This window comes from Quercus lobata, chromosome 4 (genome assembly GCF_001633185.2).
Source record: "Quercus lobata isolate SW786 chromosome 4, ValleyOak3.0 Primary Assembly, whole genome shotgun sequence".
Classification (NCBI taxonomy): Eukaryota; Viridiplantae; Streptophyta; class Magnoliopsida; order Fagales; family Fagaceae; genus Quercus; species Quercus lobata.
Window position 1 is genome coordinate 82000194 of NC_044907.1, and position 19493 is coordinate 82019686.

General features: G+C 33.8%; 1 protein-coding gene and 1 long non-coding RNA gene across 3 annotated transcripts; both read right to left on the reverse strand.

The window, feature by feature from the left end:
• Positions 1-2182: 2182 nt before the first annotated feature.
• LOC115984381 (G-type lectin S-receptor-like serine/threonine-protein kinase CES101) lies at positions 2183-9462 on the reverse strand. The gene is made up of 8 exons (XM_031107417.1): positions 8236-9462; positions 7931-8041; positions 7623-7822; positions 7327-7537; positions 6863-7100; positions 6595-6745; positions 6171-6482; positions 2183-2372 (listed from the first exon to the last, which is right to left on the reverse strand). The coding sequence occupies exons 1-7, from the start codon at positions 9440-9442 to the stop codon at positions 6174-6176; spliced, it is 2427 nt and encodes an 808-aa protein (XP_030963277.1). The 5' UTR covers positions 9443-9462; the 3' UTR covers positions 2183-2372; positions 6171-6173.
• A 4539-nt stretch (positions 9463-14001) lies between these two features.
• Positions 14002-17305, reverse strand: LOC115984322. 2 transcript variants are annotated; one of them, XR_004090484.1, is made up of 4 exons: positions 16971-17305; positions 16559-16641; positions 14733-14813; positions 14002-14062 (listed from the first exon to the last, which is right to left on the reverse strand). It is a non-coding gene; the product is annotated as an uncharacterized LOC115984322 (long non-coding RNA). The 2 variants fall into 2 exon arrangements; XR_004090483.1 differs by lacking the exon at positions 14002-14062 and having other exon boundaries at positions 14544-14813.
• Between the last annotated feature and the right edge of the window lie 2188 nt (positions 17306-19493).

Here is a 19493-nt window from a genome sequence, read left to right on the forward strand (position 1 = left end):
AATGTGACGGAATGAACCCGGAATGAAGTTAGGACTTGGGTTGTGGGGTTTTTTAGCAGAGCTTTGGGCCCCTTGAGATGGCCTTTTAATTGTTGATGTCTTAGCTAACCCATACTCATTAGGTGAAGAAGAAGCACACCTACAAGTCATTTTTCTTTTGTATATATACAAAATACAAGTCGTTTATACTGTATATTTTTTGTTACTTATACTGATTTGGTGCCAGATGTATGTAGATTATTGGTTGATTCTTTTCAGTCTGTTTCTAGTTAGTTATCGCTCCTCTTTTCCGCTAAATAAGAACAGTGCCTCTGTATATTAATGCATATGTGAAAGTGAAATCATTTTCTCTCTTTTCTCGATTCACCATTGTTGAACTCCAAGCATTCCACAATAGCTCAAAACAAACTTCAAGGTTTTCTAACATAGATTTTTTAAAATATTGATCTCTTTTTTGGGAGTTTCTAAAACGACATCTAAAGTTCAAAATTTTCGGCCCCAACCATTTGAGAGGTGCAAAAATTTTTAAATTCAGAGTAGAGACATTTCCTATTCACAATTTACTTAGAAACAAGAGAAAAAAAAAAAAAAAATCGTGTAGATAATTTTCGTCAAAGTCTACACGCACTCTATGACAAGTGCATGTAAATTTTTATTAGATACCTCCTCCTTTCATTGACAGATTTCAAACATTAGTTTTTCAAACAAAGTTTTATGTGTCCTTTTACCTTTCCAACTTTGCCAAATTTTATTTTCACTTTCCGCCTTCTTTCAGCTCTTTTTCTATATTTCTTCTAGCGAATAAGGAATCAACAATGCACATTAAAACACACACTCATTCTCTTCTCATTCAAATGTCACTTTATCCTGTATTAGATTTAACTTAAAAAGTAAATGATTTGAATATTTGTGCATTTCCCAAACATAGAGAGAGGGAAATTGATTGGTTTTTAAGACAAATGAGGAATTATGAACTATTTCAAACATAGAGGGGGAAAGAACTTTCTCCCTTTTTATTTAATTTAATCTTTTCTTTTGTTTTTCTCACTTTTTGAGAGTAGCTCAATTCTTTACACTCATCTAATTTCTTTTAAAAAATAGTCATAGTTAGTGGTGTCTAGACCCGCTGGATTGACCAATCCGCCCGATCCCCACCCAATTTCAAGCCCGAACTAACGCTCTCGTCGGTCGGTGACAGGTTTCCGTACCCAAGACCCAATGTTGGCGAGTCGAGTGGCGGGTTTTCTTCTCCAAAACCCAATCCACTCGACCCGATTGATGTTATATACAAATCCGGCCAACTCTAGCAAGATCAAGCTCAAATTCGAGGAGAGTTGACGAGATCTCGACCATATTTGGTAAGATTTAGCTAGATTCGGTCAAATCCAAGCAGATTTCGATGATTTTCAGTGCAAATCTAGTGAGTTTTTACAAATTCCGGTGAATTTTTTGAAAATTTCGGTGACGTTTGCAGCTTTGGTGACTCTCTCCACTTACCAAACCGACTTGAACACGAAATCAATTTGACCGATTGAAGCTGGTGGTCGATTTCAGGTCCCTCCGCCTCCCACTCGATGCTAGTGGGTTAGGTATGGGTTGGGTCCAAAACTGACTTGGCCCGACCCGTGGACAGCCCTAGTCATATTTATGAATTTTCAAGTCTTCATCAACCTGTTATCAATTCTTTACAATTTTTTATTTTATTTTATTTATCTTAAAAAAATTATTAGCACCGCCTATTCACATGAACATTTTTGCATTTTTACCAAGAAAAAAAAAAAAAAAAGAACTCAGTGCCAACTTTTAACATGTCAAATCTAGGTCGTCCGCTTAGCAGTTCGATTGAGCAAACACTGAAATATATTCATAGCTCAGCGACTAGCAACCTATAACAGCTAAAATCATCCCCCAATGCTGAGGCAGAAGAAAAAGATTCAAGCACCAAAGCTCACGTACGGGCCTATATACGCATCATCACACGTTAACAAGTGCCCACATATATGCATGTGCCAACCATCAGCACCACATACTTGATGCCATGTGTCACCACCACGTGTCACTACTCAAATCTACATGATCTTTGTGAACTTAAGAACATGATTAAAAACTATCAAGCTAAACCTAATTATAAAAATAATAATAATTAAGATAAGAATACCTCCATAATCAAACATATCTCAAATATACGAGTTCCACTCTCAAAAACTCCGACTAGTAAATAATATTACAAGAAAAAAACAAAGCTCTAATGAAAACAATCTCCAAACTACAAATAAACTTCCAAGCATTACTTAATAGCTAGTGATCAAGTCTTTGCGAATCCACAAATTTCTGGTTGCGTCAAATCTTCTTTCAGAGCTTCAACGCTCAATCTGAACAATATTAGAATGGGGTGAGCTCAATAAGTATATCTATCTATAATATACACTGGAATAGGATCAAGTTAACTATTGGAAGTCTTTTTATAAAGGAGATTATATATAAAGGAGATCATATAATAGAGCTTACAATATATCAAACTATAAATTTATCAATGGAATAGTAACATGCTTAGTAAATGATAGATATTTACCGAGAAAATTGATTTAGAAACTATCATAATGGATAGAGACACAATAGACTCCCCCATTGGTTGGGGCACTAGACTTTTATGGGCATAAATTTATCATAAACAGACTCCCTATATACGGGTATACATACTTCAGCAAAAACAAATATACGGGTATACATACTCCCTTGATAACGGCGTTTAGAGCACTGGTTTTAAAGGCCAATATATTGAACCCTGTTGGCTATCATAAAATCACAAATATGTTCAAATAGAATCCATTTCCAAAACTTCCATCCAACATATTCAAAAGACATGTCCAAAATTCTCAAATCATCAAATCAAGTGAAAATTCACAATTTCAATGTTACATCACTTACATGTCCTTACTATTAGACTTTGGATACTTGGTTCACAAAGTGCTTGATCCCAAGATATATAGAGCATCAATACCTGGTCTTCCATATGCTATATTTACAATTGTACTATAGTACCATAATAGCCCGTTACCCGGTCTTGCAATTGTAAAAAATTTACAATTGTGCTAAAATACCATCCTAAATTTATGATAGTTCTGTAGCTTACTTTCAAAATTAAAATAATGTTTTTTATTCATTCCTTAAAAGCATCTTCCCCTCTCTCTCTCTCCCTGACTCATTACAAAATTGAAATAATGTTTTTTTTTTTTTGGTTATATATTTTATTGTGTAGATATATTATTTTAATATGTTGTATAGAAATATAAAAATTGAGATGTTGGGTGTATTATAAATGGTATGGTATAATAGATAAACTAGCTTTTGAGATGGTAAAATTGGATATTTTATAGAAACCGGATGTAATGCTCAGGAAGTTTTTCAATAAGATTATCACAAAATAATACTACAAAGATTTCAAACTACTTAACATAAGTTCATTGCCTTCACAATATATTTGATGTTGAAAACCTTGTAGTCGGTTGAAAACCGGTGAGCATATTATAAAGCAAAACTTAGATACGTGGTTTATGTGCTTACCTTACATTTCCTTTCTAAAATTAAGCAATGTGGCTATTTTGACATAGACATTTAGGGCTTGCTTGGTAGAGGAGTTTGAGTAGTGTTTTTTGTAATTTTTTGAAATATGTGTGGATAAAAAAGTGTGTAATGTTGTTTAAAAACTGAAAATGAGGGTTTAAAATGCCCTACCAAACAGCCCTTAATGGATTAAAACCACATTCTATTTTCCATGGTGTGAGAAAACCCAGTCTCTTCTCTTCCTCTTCCATTGAACTCAAGGAGTAACTCTCACAAAATCTATGGTTTCCAATATTCGGGGTTTCTATCAATAGAAGTAAAATTTTGTTCTTTTCATTTTGGTTTCGGTTTTTGTTTCAATTTTGTTTGACAGATGAATGTGAGAAAAATATTTATAAAAAATGCCAAACTGCATTGAAGGCCGGTGATATAACTCAGCCATTCTCTGTAATCTCTATTTTGCATTCGGTTTCACAAAATTTCTTTTCCTAATAATAAAAAATAAAAATGAAGCAACTTAAATATACCACTTTTTAGACACAAAATTATAATAAAAAATCAGATCAAAATCCCAACCCCCTGGCAATATAGATTCAAAATTGTCTCAAGTCCTTTCTCTCCAAACTGGTTTAAGTTCAGAGACTCTTTTTAACTCACCCTCTCTTTTTACCTCTCTTATTGACCCTTCGTATTAGATCGTGAAGAGAGAGAGAGGGCTTTCTTTTCCTCTCTTACTGGCCCTTCAGATTAGACAGAAAAGAGAGAGAGAGTGGGCGAAGGCGAGAGAATTAGAGAGGGAGGTGTGGGTTTGGGAGCTACTGCCTGGGGTGGCAGCGTTGATGAACGGTAGTGGCCCTTGAGGGTTGGGGTTTTGGTGGACAGGGATGGATTTTGCGTGGCTAGGCTTGAGTTGGGCGGAGTGGCCCTTGAGGGTTTTCCCGATCTGCCATGGACGAGCCACCCCAAGCCTTATCTCCTCTGCCTACAGCTTCACTTGTGGTCCGATTTTCCTCTCCTTTTCATATTGCAAGACACTCACGGCTTCACCTCCGATGTTGTTCCTCCCCTTGCTCTTGTTCTGAGTTTGTTTATGTTTTTGTTTTTTTGGAGAGAATGTGGAGTTGCTTGTTTTTCTGGGTTTTTTGTGTGTTTGTTTCCCAAGAAAAGTTCTTGGTTTATGGGTTTGTTGGAGAATGGCTTGGATACTATGTTTATGGTTTGGTTTGGTTTCTTGTATTTATTTCTTGCTTTCCTGGATTTGATGGAGGCTGGATTGGGTTGCTGGATTTAGAATTGGGGTTTGCTAGAGATTAGTTTTGGTTTGATCTATCTCCATACTGACGTGGAATTTAAAAAATGCCAAAATAATTTTTATAGTATTTTATTAACCACGTTAACATCGAATATGTCAACATATACTCTGTCTACCATATAAACAATTTCAATCAGTAAGATGAAAATAGGGACTAAATTAGAAATGATTTTCTATTTTCAAGGACTAAAATAAATGCTCCAAAAAAGTAAGTACTAGAACGAAAATTGACCCAAAATATAGGAACCAAAAAGACATTTTTGCCTAAATGCAAATGATAATATTGGCATCCTACAATGAATTCTTGGCCATTAATTTGATAGTTAATTTAAATTCTAGATATTTCTAGTAGAAATATTAAGAGGTACTAATTGAGTTGTAAATCTCTTTACAATTTTTGGTAATTAACACTTATATAGTGTCATTTTCAAATCTAACCCATATTCCTATGTCAGTGGTCTCTAATTCTGAATCGAATAAGGAAGTAAGAGTGATTACCTGATTAAAGAATAACTTGTCACCAAATGCTAGCCTTTGGCTTTCATAGTTTCACGGGTTCACTGCCCTCCTCCCTCCTTTCTTTTCTTTTGACATAAGAAAAAACCCTAAATCTCTTGGTCTTTTAACATTTTTAACTTGAGATTCTACAAGGTGGACCCTATCCCTTTTTCTAGGGGCGGGGCTTATTAGCCAATGTAACTTATTTCACTGGGCCTTTTAAAGACCCTAACTTCTTCAAGTATGTCAACATACAAAATAACTACAAATAATAATAATTTCTCATAAGCTAGTCAAATAATTCATAGATTCAATTTTAATGTGTTTGAACTTGGTGAGAGAGTATAATTAAGTCGTATTTGTTTAGCAATTACTTTGTTTCTCAAAAAAAAAAAATTTATGTTCCAAGATTCTGGTAAAAAAGATACGACAATGTAACCTCAGCTTAACAGTCAACATCTATGCCGAGTAGAATTGACATTTGAGCACTTTGACTTTGACTAAGTGATTTTTAAATGAAAAATTTTCAGTATTTTTTTATGGGAATTTTTTTATTTGGAGTTTCTAATTGCAACAAAATGATATTTCTCAACCCATTCACATAGTCCTTCATGGGAATTACTACACACTAGGCTCATATGCAATCAAAGAAGTAAAATGTACTAAAATAAAATGAAAAATGAAAAAGTAGATAATAAACTTATTAAAATGTTACAATTGCAACCAATTATAGACTTCTAAGGTATTAGAAGAATTTTGAAATAAATTATTTGATAAAATTACTATGAAATCATACCTCCTATCGGGGATCCATATCAGTAATGGACAAGTCGTTCACCGTATAAACTTCAGGTTCTTTGTTAGGAATATTTGCCACAATTGATTTCCTTCCAATAGAAAAAACTGGTTTTTTAGGTAATGGTAATTGTGTACTTTCATTTGTCAACATAGACAACATATCTAACATGGTAGGGCGATCAATTGCACCATCTTCCACACATAAGAGACCAACGTGAATGCATCTCAGTACTTGATATTCGACGCATGACTCCCTTATTGTCGGATCAACTAACTCTAGCCCTTTACCTTCTTGCCATAAATCCCATGCCTAAAAAATGGAATAATTATTTAAAATTTTGGAAACACAAAACTATAGATATATATATGATCCATAGTTATATATATATATATATATATATATTTATATATATATTACGTACATATCCTACTAGATTGAGTGCATGCTTATCATCATAGAAGCTGTTGTTTTTTCTACCGCTCACGATTTCAAGCATTAAAACTCCAAAGCTATAAACATCTGATTTCATAGAGAACACACCCTCCATAGCATATTCAGGGGACATGTAACCGCTACAAGAAAACACAAGATGAACATTTTTATTTGAAAAAAGAATTGATGAACTTAAAAGAGTGGTAATCTTTAGCATTATTTACTTTTTCTAGAAGAATAGTGTGTAGTTAACTTACTATGTCCCAACAATTCTATTAGTATTTGCTTCCATTTCATTTTGCTTGAAAATTCTTGCCATGCCAAAATCAGAAATCTTCGGATTCATACTTTGATCAAGGAGTATGTTACTGGCTTTTAGATCTCTATGAATTACTTTCAACCTTGAATATTTATGGAGATAGATCAAACCTTGAGCAATTCCTTCAACTATGTTGAAACGTTTCTTCCAATCTAGTAGCTTGCTTTGATTTGAATCTGGCCAATATAAAAGTTAAATCTGATCAATAATATACTTGATATAAAGTAATACTAATAAGGGTATAAATTTTATGAAGATAACTAATGAAGCCCTAAGATGAATAAAATTTAATGTTTTCCAAACCAAATAGGAAGCAGTTTAAGCTTTTATAATTATATTAATTCTATAAAGAAAACAAATGAAGCCTTAAGATGAAAAAAAAAAATTTAATGTTTTCCAAACCAAATAGGAAGTAGTCCAAGCTTTTGTTGGGCATGTATTCATAGACTAGCATCCTTTCTTCTCCAAAAATGCAACAACCCAAAAGCTTAACAAGATTCATGTGTTGGAGTTTAGATATGAGTATCAACTCATTCTTGAATTCAATTATGCCTTGCCCTGAATTTCTTGATAGTCGCTTTATGGCTATTTGTTGACTTGTTAGCAATGTTCCCTATTGTGATGATCAAACAAGGTTTAGTGAATGTTGGACATAAGTTAATTTATACATCTCTACTTAGAAAGTTTTTGGGGCTTACCATGTAGACAGGTCCAAAACCTCCCTCTCCAAGCTTGTTTTCTAATGAGAAGTTGTTAGTGGCAACCTTGATACATTCGTAACTAAATATAGTTATATCAGATCCATTCTTTCCATCATTTGGAAACTCATTCACATCATCAAATCTATTTGAAATCATTAAATTACGCAATTCTATTTCTTCCGTGGTTTTGTTATGTCCTGTATAAATTTACTTAAAATCAAAACTTCCATTTAAAGATAGCAAATAATAATGAAAAAAGTGAAATGAATTATCTAACAAATTCAATTTATATGTGAATTATTTACCTTGAAGCACAACTTTTCTCTTTCTTAGTAGACAGCAGTAGCACATTATACAGGAAAAAGTTACAAAAGCAATGGCAATTACAATACCAATCCATATCCACTTGCTTTTTCCTACAGGTTATAAACAACTATGATTAGTAATCATTTCAAAAATTCTCTCTCTAAAAAGAATTGTATATTATTGCATATCGACAGTGTTCAAATAGAATAGTTAAGTTTAAGTAGGAGCCGCTTACAATTAACTTGTTTGATACAGTTTGGAGAATTTGAATTGTTAATGTAAGACAAAAAACTAGTAAACATACCACTTTGAGAAGCCTTCGGCGTTATATTATTGGGATTCGCTGAATTTGAAGTCTCTGGCGTTATGATATAGAGACGTTCTGATCTTGATGAATCGTCAAGAATGAAGTTCGTCATATTTGTCCAAAATTTGCACCCTGTTGCATTTTCATATAGAGAATAAAAAGCCACACAGCTACAGTTGTTCCAGCAACTAACTTTACAATCACTGGTGGAAAGATTTGTGTTTGGAGTGGTATAAAAGTGGTCTTCTATATCAGTGAAAACACCACTTTTAAAATCAACTGTGCCATCATTATGCCTACACTCTGGCTGATTCCACCGTTGGCATCCTCCATCAGTGTTATATCCGTAACAATTATGTTCTCCGGCTATCAATACTTTGCCATTTATGGAATCTTCCACTAATTGCCCCGTAGGACTAAGAATCCACCACGTTTGTGGTAAACTTTGATTTTTATACTTGAGAGAGAAGGATTCTTCATCCCCATTTGAGACAACGTTGAAATCATACATAGATGTTAGATGTGGTGAAATATTCTCAAATTGGTTGTCTCTCAAGACTCCACTTTTCCAATGAACCACCCCTCGATGTTTAATCACCAATTCATGTCCCTTGGGGTCCCATTCAAGAGTGAAAGCCCCTGGAATTGGGGTGTCCGAAGTTAACCATGATGTAAGTGACCAGTTTTGACCAGTTTTATGGTTGACGCCTAATTTTATTCCGGGAATAAGTTGGTCGTCCAGATGATCAAAACTTTGCCATAACACCCGCTTTGTAGATCCATTGGAGTACACTTCATTGAAGACAAAATTTCCGGAATCCAATAAAGTAGCGATAGTCTTATTGGTAGCGAAAGAGCATAGTGTAATAGGAATCCCACCTTGGCGCCTAATTCTCAAGGCTCCATCCTTGTTTTCCAAAATAACCTCGTCAGAGCCATTAGCACTAGGAATGCCTTGTCTTAAATGCCATATACATTGAGCTGTACGATTGGATAAAACTAGAAATACACCTAAATAGGTGTAGTTAGACTTAGCCACCGACATGACATCCAAATTGAACCTCCCATTTGGAGAATCTAGCAAACGCCTAGTAAAGGAGCTAATAAGTGTATCGCCTGGTTTGATGTATTGGGCATGAGAAGTCCCCAAGGATGAGAAGAAGAGAAAGAACAGAAACTTGAGAAGGGGCAAGTTGGTAGCCATGATTGACCACTGAATTCCTCCAGTTGCAGAAATGGAAATGAAAATAGAAAAGTAATGCTAGTTTCAAATTTAATTTGCGAGATTCTATGAGAGAAGAGTTGCTAGATCGTTGAGGTGTACTCCTATAAATAAACACCAATAGGATGAAAAAGATACATGCGTGTGTATCTTCGCCTTCAATAATAATAGACTAAAGCTGCGTTTGGATTGTGTTGATTCCAGCGCGTTTGCGTTTTTCTCCTTTTTTTTTTTTTTTTTTTTTTTTTCACGCGTTTTTTTGACTTGCGGTTACTGTTCATATACTGTTCAATAAATAGTAACCGCAAATTTTGACTTTTCAAACTTTTTCATCCAATCAGTGCACATCGTGTACTGTTCACAGACCCACAAATTTCACTTTTCAGTAACTTTTTCATTAAAAATGGTCCCACGGTATTATTCACACATTTAAAAATTATTTTACTACAGTATTTTTCAATTTTCAGTTTCAATTTTCAGTTTTTAGCTGTATCCAAACGGACCTAAAGGATGTAAAAAAATCACTTCTCATTAATTGGTGTGACGAAAGTGAACACAGAAAAAGTGTATAGAGATATGCCACATTTTTGCCTACAATGTAAGCTTTATAATGTACTATTCATGTAAACTAGTAAGTCGTTATTGTCCAAAATAAAAATAGTAATGTTAAAAAATTATAAACATTTTTGAAATACTTGCCTGCAATGTACATACACTTCATATAATTTTATTTATCTAAACTAATAAGTTTCCTTTTACTTGAGTGTCCACTACTCCACTTTGACTATTTTGTAGTCATATAATTACAATGAATAGTCCTTGGGTGGACCCAAAGTTGTTGGTTAGGACTTTTAAACTCAGGACCTGCAAATCTTATAAGGTTTTTTTTTTTTTTTTTTTTTGGAGAAAGTTATTCTTATATGTTTTAAATCTCGTCATATGAAGACTGTACCAATTGCTCCAAATTAGTTCAAAGAAATTTTCTCTAAAATGTCATTACTCATTTAAAAAGTCATTTAAATAAAAATGCACATAAATCATTTCCTTTAAATTATATATAATAGGTTGGAGGAAGTTCCCCTCAAAATTGGTTTGAAGGCAAACTTTTTTCCAATATTCTAAGCCTTATAAAAACTCCGGAGGCCATGAATCTTGCTTCAAGAAAGCCTCATTTGGGGCATCACACATGACTCAGTATTCCTTTTCACACAATCTTATCAAAACTTGAAACAGTGAAACAGGGCAAAAATATCCAAATATCACTATTTTTTGAAATTATTAGTGTTTTACCACTATTTGAGAAATATCTAGCAATATATCACTTTTTTAAAATTCGAATTTGACAAGAAACTCGAGTTTAAGAAAATTAAGTTCCATAAAAAATGCCACAAGAAACTCGATTATGTGGAATTTGAGAACGTTGCAATGTGTTACTTAAGTTTAGTACACTCGACGACTCGAGTACCATGTAAGAAACACCGCACTCACATAGCCACAATTGTTGACTTATCCAATTTTTTCTCTCATTGGCTTTCAGTTTTGTTTCATATTCTTCCAGGTGTGGGTTCCTCTTTTTCTCTTTCTTTTGTCAGGGTCACGTGGGATGGGAGGCCACAATTGTTGACTTATTTATTTATTTTTATCATTGTTTATACACAGGCAAATGGTTTTCTCATTGGCTTTCAATTTTGTTTCTTATTCTTCCAAGTGTGGGTTTGTCTTTTTTCTTTCTTTTATTAGGGTTACGTGGGATGGGAGGCCACAATTGTTGGCTTATCTAATTTTTTTTTCTTATTGTTTAAATACAGGCAAAGTTTTATCATATGAAACTCGAGTTTTAAGTGAACTTACTCGAGTTACATATCAAATTCAAATTTGTGAAACATGAGTTTCAAAAAAGGATTACTTTACTAGATATTTCTCAAACAGTTGTAAAATACTAATAATTTAAAAAAATATTAGTATTTGGTTATTTTTGCCTCAATGACAGCATAAAAGTTAAGAGTTTTCGTGGAAAAATTTCCCCCCTCATAATTTCTTTTGTCCAGGCTATTGGGTACAATTTCGTGATTGACCCAAAAGACAGTCAATTCTGTCTTTTTTCACGTGGAATTATGAACAAGATAACGTAAGGACTGAACTCGTTCGCAGAAAAGTATTAGAAAGTCCCAAGATAAGAACTAGGGCCCAATCTTATGTAAGTATACCAGTTTTTCTAGCATTGGTCCCTGCAGTGAAATTCCTTTCATAATTTCTAACAAACTTTTTCAAACTGCACTACTGTTCGCTTGGGACATCATAAAGATAATAGCGGAAAAAATGCTCTTCCACCTTTAAAACTTGAAACACGTGAAGGAAAAAATCGTCGGTGAAAATAAGTAAATATCACGTTTTGATAAAATTTGTGACAAATTAGTATTGTTTCATAAATATTTAGTAATTTATCACTTTTTAAAAACTCAAATTTCAAAAAATCGAATTCTAAATATAGTACTCGAGCTTCCGAAAATCGAGTACCTTGTTTTACTTTTTTTCCCTACTTTTTTGTATCCTACTGACTTCCTAACAATGTTTAAGGCTGACATTGTTGCAGAATTTCCTGAACAAATCTTCTTCCATACAGTCTTATTTTCTTTCCTTTTTTCCCTTTTTTTTTTTTTTTTCTTTTTCTGTCACCTGCTACCATTAATTTTCTTTTGAGATGAGGTGAGGACAACACCACATGTGATATTTGAGAACTTGTCAGGCCTCAAGCCAAGTTTATTTGACCTTTCCTATTCACCCAAACCCATACTTTGGTAACTTGTACAGAACCGAACCCAAAAGCCTAAAAATCAAGCAACTTGAGACGTTCCATCAAAAAAAATAAAAAATAAAAAAGCAGCTTGAGACGTAAAGTAGAGTAAAGGAAAATAAATCAGAGTCAAAGTATCTTCGCACATGCAGATTGGCTCGGCGAGCCAGCATAGCATAGCAGCAGCAAAGCATAGTAGCAGAGAAAGCAGTACCGTAGACTCATTCATGTATATACACATTCATGCTCAGTCGTCTCAGTTCTCAAACTTCAAAGCAAACCCAAAACCCATACCCAATCCTTTATTACTCCACCAGTATCTAACATGTAAATGCCAGACCAAATTCAATTTTGAACCCAAAAAAAACATACAGTAAGAGAGACGAAAAAAGCTTGATTTTGACCCATGAAAGCTATCCACCATTAAAGAATGACAAGAGTACTAGCTCGTGACTTTTTTTTTTTCCCTCACATTGTGAATATCTGAACCCAGTTCTTCTTCTTCTTCTTTTTTTTAATAAATAAAAATTAAAAAAAAACCCATTATTTAAATTTCCCAAAATAGAAATAAAATATTAATTTTTTTATAAGAAAAAAAAAAACCCTAAATAGAACTAAAAAACTCTAACATTAACATTAACATTAACATGAAATTTAAACAAAGAAGTTAATCCAGTGGGTTCCTATCCAAAAAAAAAAAAAAAAAAAGTTAATCCAGTGGGTGAAGTGTCAAAAGAAGCTGCAGATTTTTAGGGGGCTTTTGGTTTGTGTTTCAAACAACCATTTTCAGTTTTTAAATAATATTGTATGTATTTTCACACTTTTTTTACTCACACATATTTCCACAAATATTTTCAAACAACAATTTTCAATTTTTAAACACATGTATCAAACGGGGTCTTAATCCTTACTACAACAAATCTAACTTTTTTCAAGGGTCAAAACCCTTAAAAAAAAGTATTAAAAAACCTTGAAAAAAGTTATTTTAAGAGTTCAATTAACCTTTGATAACCTTCGAAATATGTACTGTCGAAAAAGAAATTTTGAAGGCCTTTGTGACCCTCAAAACAAGTGCTCTAATCTTATTTTGAGGGTCAAGAGACCCACCTTCTACCAAGATTTAAAAGATTTATATTTTTACAACCCTTGATAAAGAATGTTATTTAGGGGGTCTCTTGACCCTAAAAATAAGATTTTATTTTATTTTAAAAAAAAGAAAAAAAAAACCCACAATCAAGCACAATATATATATATACACACAAAAATTCACAATTATTGAGATAATATGCTATGATATTGATGTATAGCAAAAGTGATATATTGCTACAATTACACTTTCTACCAAGAGATCCACCTTCTACCAAGATTTAAAAGATTTATATTTTTACAACCCTTGATAAATAAGGGTCTCTTGACCCTCAAAATAAGATTTTATTTTATTTAAAAAAAAAGAAAAAAAAAAAACCACAATCAAGCACAATATATATATACACACAAAAATTCACAATTGTTAAGATAATATGCTATGATATTGATGTATAGCAAAAGTGATATATTGCTACAATTACACTTTCTTTATCTCTAAACTCAAACCTACAAATTAACAGATTAGGAGCCGCATACAAACTGCCGATATGTCAATTATTGTTTAAGAGAAAAAATATCAACAACCACACTTTGTACTAAGACCAAATCTGTCCAAGAGTTAAAAGTTTTGATACATTTTATTCTTCATCATCATCTTTAGAGCAAGAAGTTATCAGCTAGTACAGTTGAACATTTCAGCCATTATGGGTGCCCTTAAGTTTCTAAAAAAAAAGTTAATGATACCAAAAGTTTGTTAATTTCCCAGCAAATATATCTACTCACCTTTCCACAATATCAAATTCAAGATACCCACAATTTCAAAAAGAACAAAAAAGGCACAACAGAGTTCATATATCTAAATAAAACATGCTGGTTAAAGAAACGTCATTCACCAAAGAGAAGAAAACTTGGAAGTGAAGAATACCAATACTCTATGGAAAAGGATATTCCAACCCCACACCCAACAGAAACCCCAAAAGAAAAGAATTTTTTATTGTTAAGTTATGCTTCTATACATCTCAAATATGTTACAATAGGGCTCCGTATAAATATCTACATGAGACATCACTATATTTAAACTCCTCATCTGCATATTGCAATGCAATGTAGCAAAAGTTGAAGCATCATACTAGTTTCATTGGTAAACATCCAACTGACATTCGAACCTGCGCCTGTTATGCAACCCTTTTACTGAAAATGTATTAATATAAAGATTTTTTCAATTCAGGACAACAGGGTATATAACACACCATTCTATTAACATATAACACACCAACACACATTTGTTAAGAGTCTCGCCACTGCATTCAAATACCATAAGAACTAAATGGTAAACAACAACAACAAAAACAATCTCAAACACAACTTTAGATTGGTTAAGTTGTGTTTAACCTGCCCAGAATGAAAGAAATAATTCTCCCCGGCCAATTTTGTTGGTGTTGACTGATAGAAGTTGTAGCAGGTCCAAGCAAACTGCAAAAGAAGAAATAATAGAATCTAGTCAACTGCCAAAAGAGTGATAGCTGTACAAGGCATGACATACTGGATAGAATGGGATCAATGGTGCAAGGAAATACCTACCATCCCCCCCCCCCAAAAAAAAAGGATAAGAAATTAAAAATACTATATTGTACCTCATCTTGATCTCTTGCATTTTATCAAAGCACATGAGCGCTCTAGATTCATGGAATCTCCAAACTAGTATTAGATTAAAAGTAACACACTGTCTAACCCACACCAAGTTGAGGATAGAATAACGAAGAGGAACAAGGATGAGAAATTAAAGAACCGTGTTGGTCCAGTGAAGATGCCATACACTTTGCTCTGTCCTACCAGTGAAGGACTTACTTTCAAGGGAATTCCCAACAGCGTCTCAATCTAAAGCTTTTAGCTTTCCTATGTAGAGTGTTATGTTGTAGTAGCAGTAGTATTATCATTATTCTTTACTTGTATTAGTCTACCAGAAAACATATATAAGTATAAATTCCCATTTCCTTCAACTAGCTATATGTAGAAATTTACAAATAAAGTCAAGTACTAGAAACCATGTTTTAAAGCACCATTTTGCATCAAAATGTAGATAAAGCCGGAGAAGCAGAACCTGATTGCATAAACTACACATTAATTCATTAGTCATTAGATATGTCTTACAACAAGCTCTACCAAAAAATCCGTCAGCAGCTTAAAAGTTTCATACTAGAATGTTTTTAAATCTCTCCTAAACAAACTTATGGGGGTTCCAAGCACAAGGTGGACACTTTGGGACATCTCCAATTTTGTCTTTAAAAGGCAACTAGTGATCTTGAGGATCTCAGTTGTCAAACAAACGTGAAATAGTGGTGAGCTACTAACTTTGTTTACCCTTAGTACATTCACCACTGAGGTCTGTATCAGCAGTCACACCCACAAGACCCATCTATAGTACAGATAAAAAAGGGAGGACATAACACTTACCCACAAACTTGAGCCTTATGGTTATGGCAAACTGAAATGTTATACATGAAATCTACCACAATTTTGCAAGCCAGGGAGTATATAATAAAAGAATGGGAAAAAGTTCCCAAATTATCACATCTAGAGAAGACTTTATCTGTGGGACTCTCTCTCTCTCTCTCTCAAACCAAGTTCCTCTCAAGCATTTCATCAAACAGATTCGATACAAGCTAAACTGAAACACAACAAGCATGATCAAGCCAAAAATAAGTGTCGGGAACAAAACCAATTTTCCTACAAAAGTTGCAGCCTGAGACAAAGCAAAAGATTCAGCGGGTTTATATTGGTCTATATCATTGGGTGAGCAGAAATGCAGTATATCAACCATCACTTTGAAAGACAAATAAACCCAATTCACGCTGTGGATGAACCCAACCAAAACAAATAAACCCCCCTAGTTTCATCCCCTTATAACTAACCTCCACTATCAGTAATCTCCCTCTCAATTTCCACAACCCAAAGCTGGGACCCATGAACCTAACATTCCCACAATCCCATGGCAATGTAAAAGTTCTGATGAGTCACTAGATCAAAAATGACTACAGGAATGTTATAAGGGTACCACACAATGATGCGTTCCTAATGATGGTAAGGTATACAATAAGATATATTAAATTCACAGGGTATGTGTGAAAAGCCCACTTATAGAACAAACTCAAAACAATTAATTTTTTCTGTATAAGACTATAAGCAAATGAATGATCAAATTTCAATGAAAACAGTACCCGGTTATATCATAGACAAGCAATGCACCAGCAGCCCCTCTGTAATAGGACCTCGTAATAGATCTGAAGGATTCTTGACTAGCCTGGAATATTTCCAAGGAAACTTTAGCATCTACAACTTTAGTCAGTTAAGGTGCAAAATAGAATTCCTCCACAAGCTCACAGAAATTTAAGGAAATACACTTGATAAATAAGCAACCCATTTCATAATAATCATCAAGCCAAATTCTGATAACGAACTAATGTTATGCTGAAAATGCTCAGATTGATTTTTGAATCAAATTCGCATTTGTGATACCCATGGAACGAAAGAAAGAAAGGTGAAGATGCCCATAGTTATAATGTGCTTGTGTTCAAAATAGAATTCGGTGTAAATTGCAAAACAGAAAGGAAAGAAAGAGAGAAAAATTACAGCATCCCAGCAAACCTATAACCAAAAGCTCCAAAACCCAGTCTACATCATTGAAGCCAAGACCTCCAGATTTCCTTTTCATGCCATATGAACTTAGACTTCATTTTTTCCCCTCTTTTTCTTCCCACTCACCAAAAATATCCCCCGCAGCACATAACCAGCTCTGCCATACCCAACCAACCTCACCCTCAGTCAACCGACTGCAACAATCACGCACACCACACATTAAACACAAAAACTGCACACACATACAGTGCAAATGATGAAACTTGGATTTTATGGAGACTGGATTTGGTTGTTGGATTTGGATTTGGGAAGAACATGAAGAACAGATATTTAAGTTCTCACGAAAAAATAATGAAAAGTAACAAAAAAAAATTAATGAAATTAGATTTAAGGTTTGTTTTTTTTTTTTTTTTTAAATTTAATTTTTTTTTTTGTTTAAATTTTTAGACATAGCTTTTTAAAAAAAAATTAAAATACTAATGTGGAATTTAAAAAACGCCAAATTTTTTTTATATTATTTTATTAACAACATCAAGATCTAACATGCTAACAGTGTATTTTATCTTCCACATAAACAATTTTAATTAGTGAGATGAAAGTAGTGACTAAATTAGAAATAATTTTCTATTTTCAATGGCTAAAATAGATGCTCCAAAAGAGTAAGGACTAAAATGAGAATTTGTCCAAAATATAGGAACTAAAAGTACATTTTCGTCTGAACAAAAATAACAATATTGGCATCATACAATGAATTCTTAGTTGTTAATTTGATAGTTAATTTGAATTCTGGACGTTTCTATTTGAAATATTGAAAGGTACTAATTGAGCTGCAAATCTCTTTGCAATTTTTAGTAATTAACACTTATATAATGTCATTTGCAAATCTAACCCATATTCTGATATTCCTATGTCAGTGGTCTCTAATTCTGAATCGAACAAGGAATTGAGAGTGATTACCTAATTAAAGAATAACTTGTCACCAAATGCTAGCCTTTGGCTTTCATCTAATTCTGAATCGAACAAGGAATTGAGAGTGATTACCTAATTAAAGAATAACTTGTCACCAAATGCTAGGCTTTGGCTTTCATAGTTTCACGGCTTCACTGCCCTCCTCCCTCCTTTCTTTTCTTTTGACATAAAAAAATCCTAATTCTCTTGGTCTTTAACATTTTTAACATGAGATTCTATCAAGTGGACTCCATCCCTTTTTCTAGGGGCGGGGCCTAATGGCCAATGTAACTTACTTCATTAGGCCTTTTAAAGACCCTAACTTCTTCAAGTATGTCAACATACAAAATAACTACAAATAATAATAATTTCTCATAAGCTAGTCAAATAATTCATAGATTCAATTTTAATGTGTTTGAGTTTGGTGAGAGGGTATAATCAAGTCTGTATGTATTTAGCAGGTAGTTTGTTTCTTAAAACATTTTTTTTTTTTAAGTTCCAAGATTATGGTAAAAAAGATATGATAGTGTATCCTCAGCATGATAGTCAACAACTATGCCGAGTAGAATTAATATTTGAGCACTTTGACTTTGACTACGTGATTTTTAAATGAAAAATTTTCAGTATTTATTTATTTATTTATTTTTCAGTTTGTTTCTTTATTTGGAGTTTCTAATTGCAACAAAATGATATTTCTCAGCCCATTCACATAGCCCTTGATGGGAACTACTACACACTAGGCTCATATGCAATCAAAGAAGTAAAATTTACTAAAGTAAAATGAAAAATAAAAAAGTAGATAATAAACTTAATAAAATGTTACAATTGCAACCAATTATAGGAACTAAGAGCATCCACAGCAGTGGAGCTAAAAATATAGCAATTTAGCTCCACCAAAAGTTACTTTATCTATTTTACCTATACACATGCCACAGCAGTGGATCTATTTTAGCTTTCAATACAATAAAATAATATATACACCACAATAAAATAATATAACCACTACAATAAAATAATATATCTCACTCCCCAAAAAATTTTCACAACACCAACCACAACCACTTCTACAATTAGCCACAGCCACCGCCGCCGCCGCCGCCACCACCACCACTAGTCCACAGCAGAAGAAAAAAAAAAAACCGATATCTCCAATCTTTTTCCTCTACCAAACCAAACAAATTCACCAAACAAATTCACTGATCACAAACAAAATAAAAAATCATAAATCACAAACAAGCAGCACGTCGGCGAGCTCCATAGGTTTCAGACCGGCAGCTTGATGAGCAAGCGATCGGCGGCGTGAGATGAGGCGTGAGGCGGCGTGTGGCGTGAGGCGACACAACGTCGGCGAGCTTCGATGAGCTTCAGACCGGCGGCTTCGATGAGCTTCAGACCGGTGACTTGATGAGCAAGCGATCGGCGGCGTGAGGCGTGAGGCGTGAGGCGGCGTGAGGCATGAGGTGATCGGCGACGTAGGGCAATCGGCGGCGTGAGGAGATCGGCGGTGGAAGAGAAGTTTGCTTGAGAGATAGAGATGAGAGAGTGACTGGGGAGATATTCAGCAAAAAA

Excerpts from the sequence above, each read along its gene's own strand:
- LOC115984381 (XM_031107417.1), bottom strand. The coding sequence starts at position 9,442 with ATGGCTACCAACTTGCCCCTTCTCAAGTTTCTGTTCTTTCTCTTCTTC. Across the intron at positions 7,823-7,930 it reads GAGAAAAGTTGTGCTTCAAG|GACATAACAAAACCACGGAA; the intron begins GTAAATAATTCA and ends AAATTTATACAG. Across the intron at positions 6,483-6,594 it reads CACTCAATCTAGTAGGATAT|GCATGGGATTTATGGCAAGA; the intron begins GTACGTAATATA and ends TCCATTTTTTAG.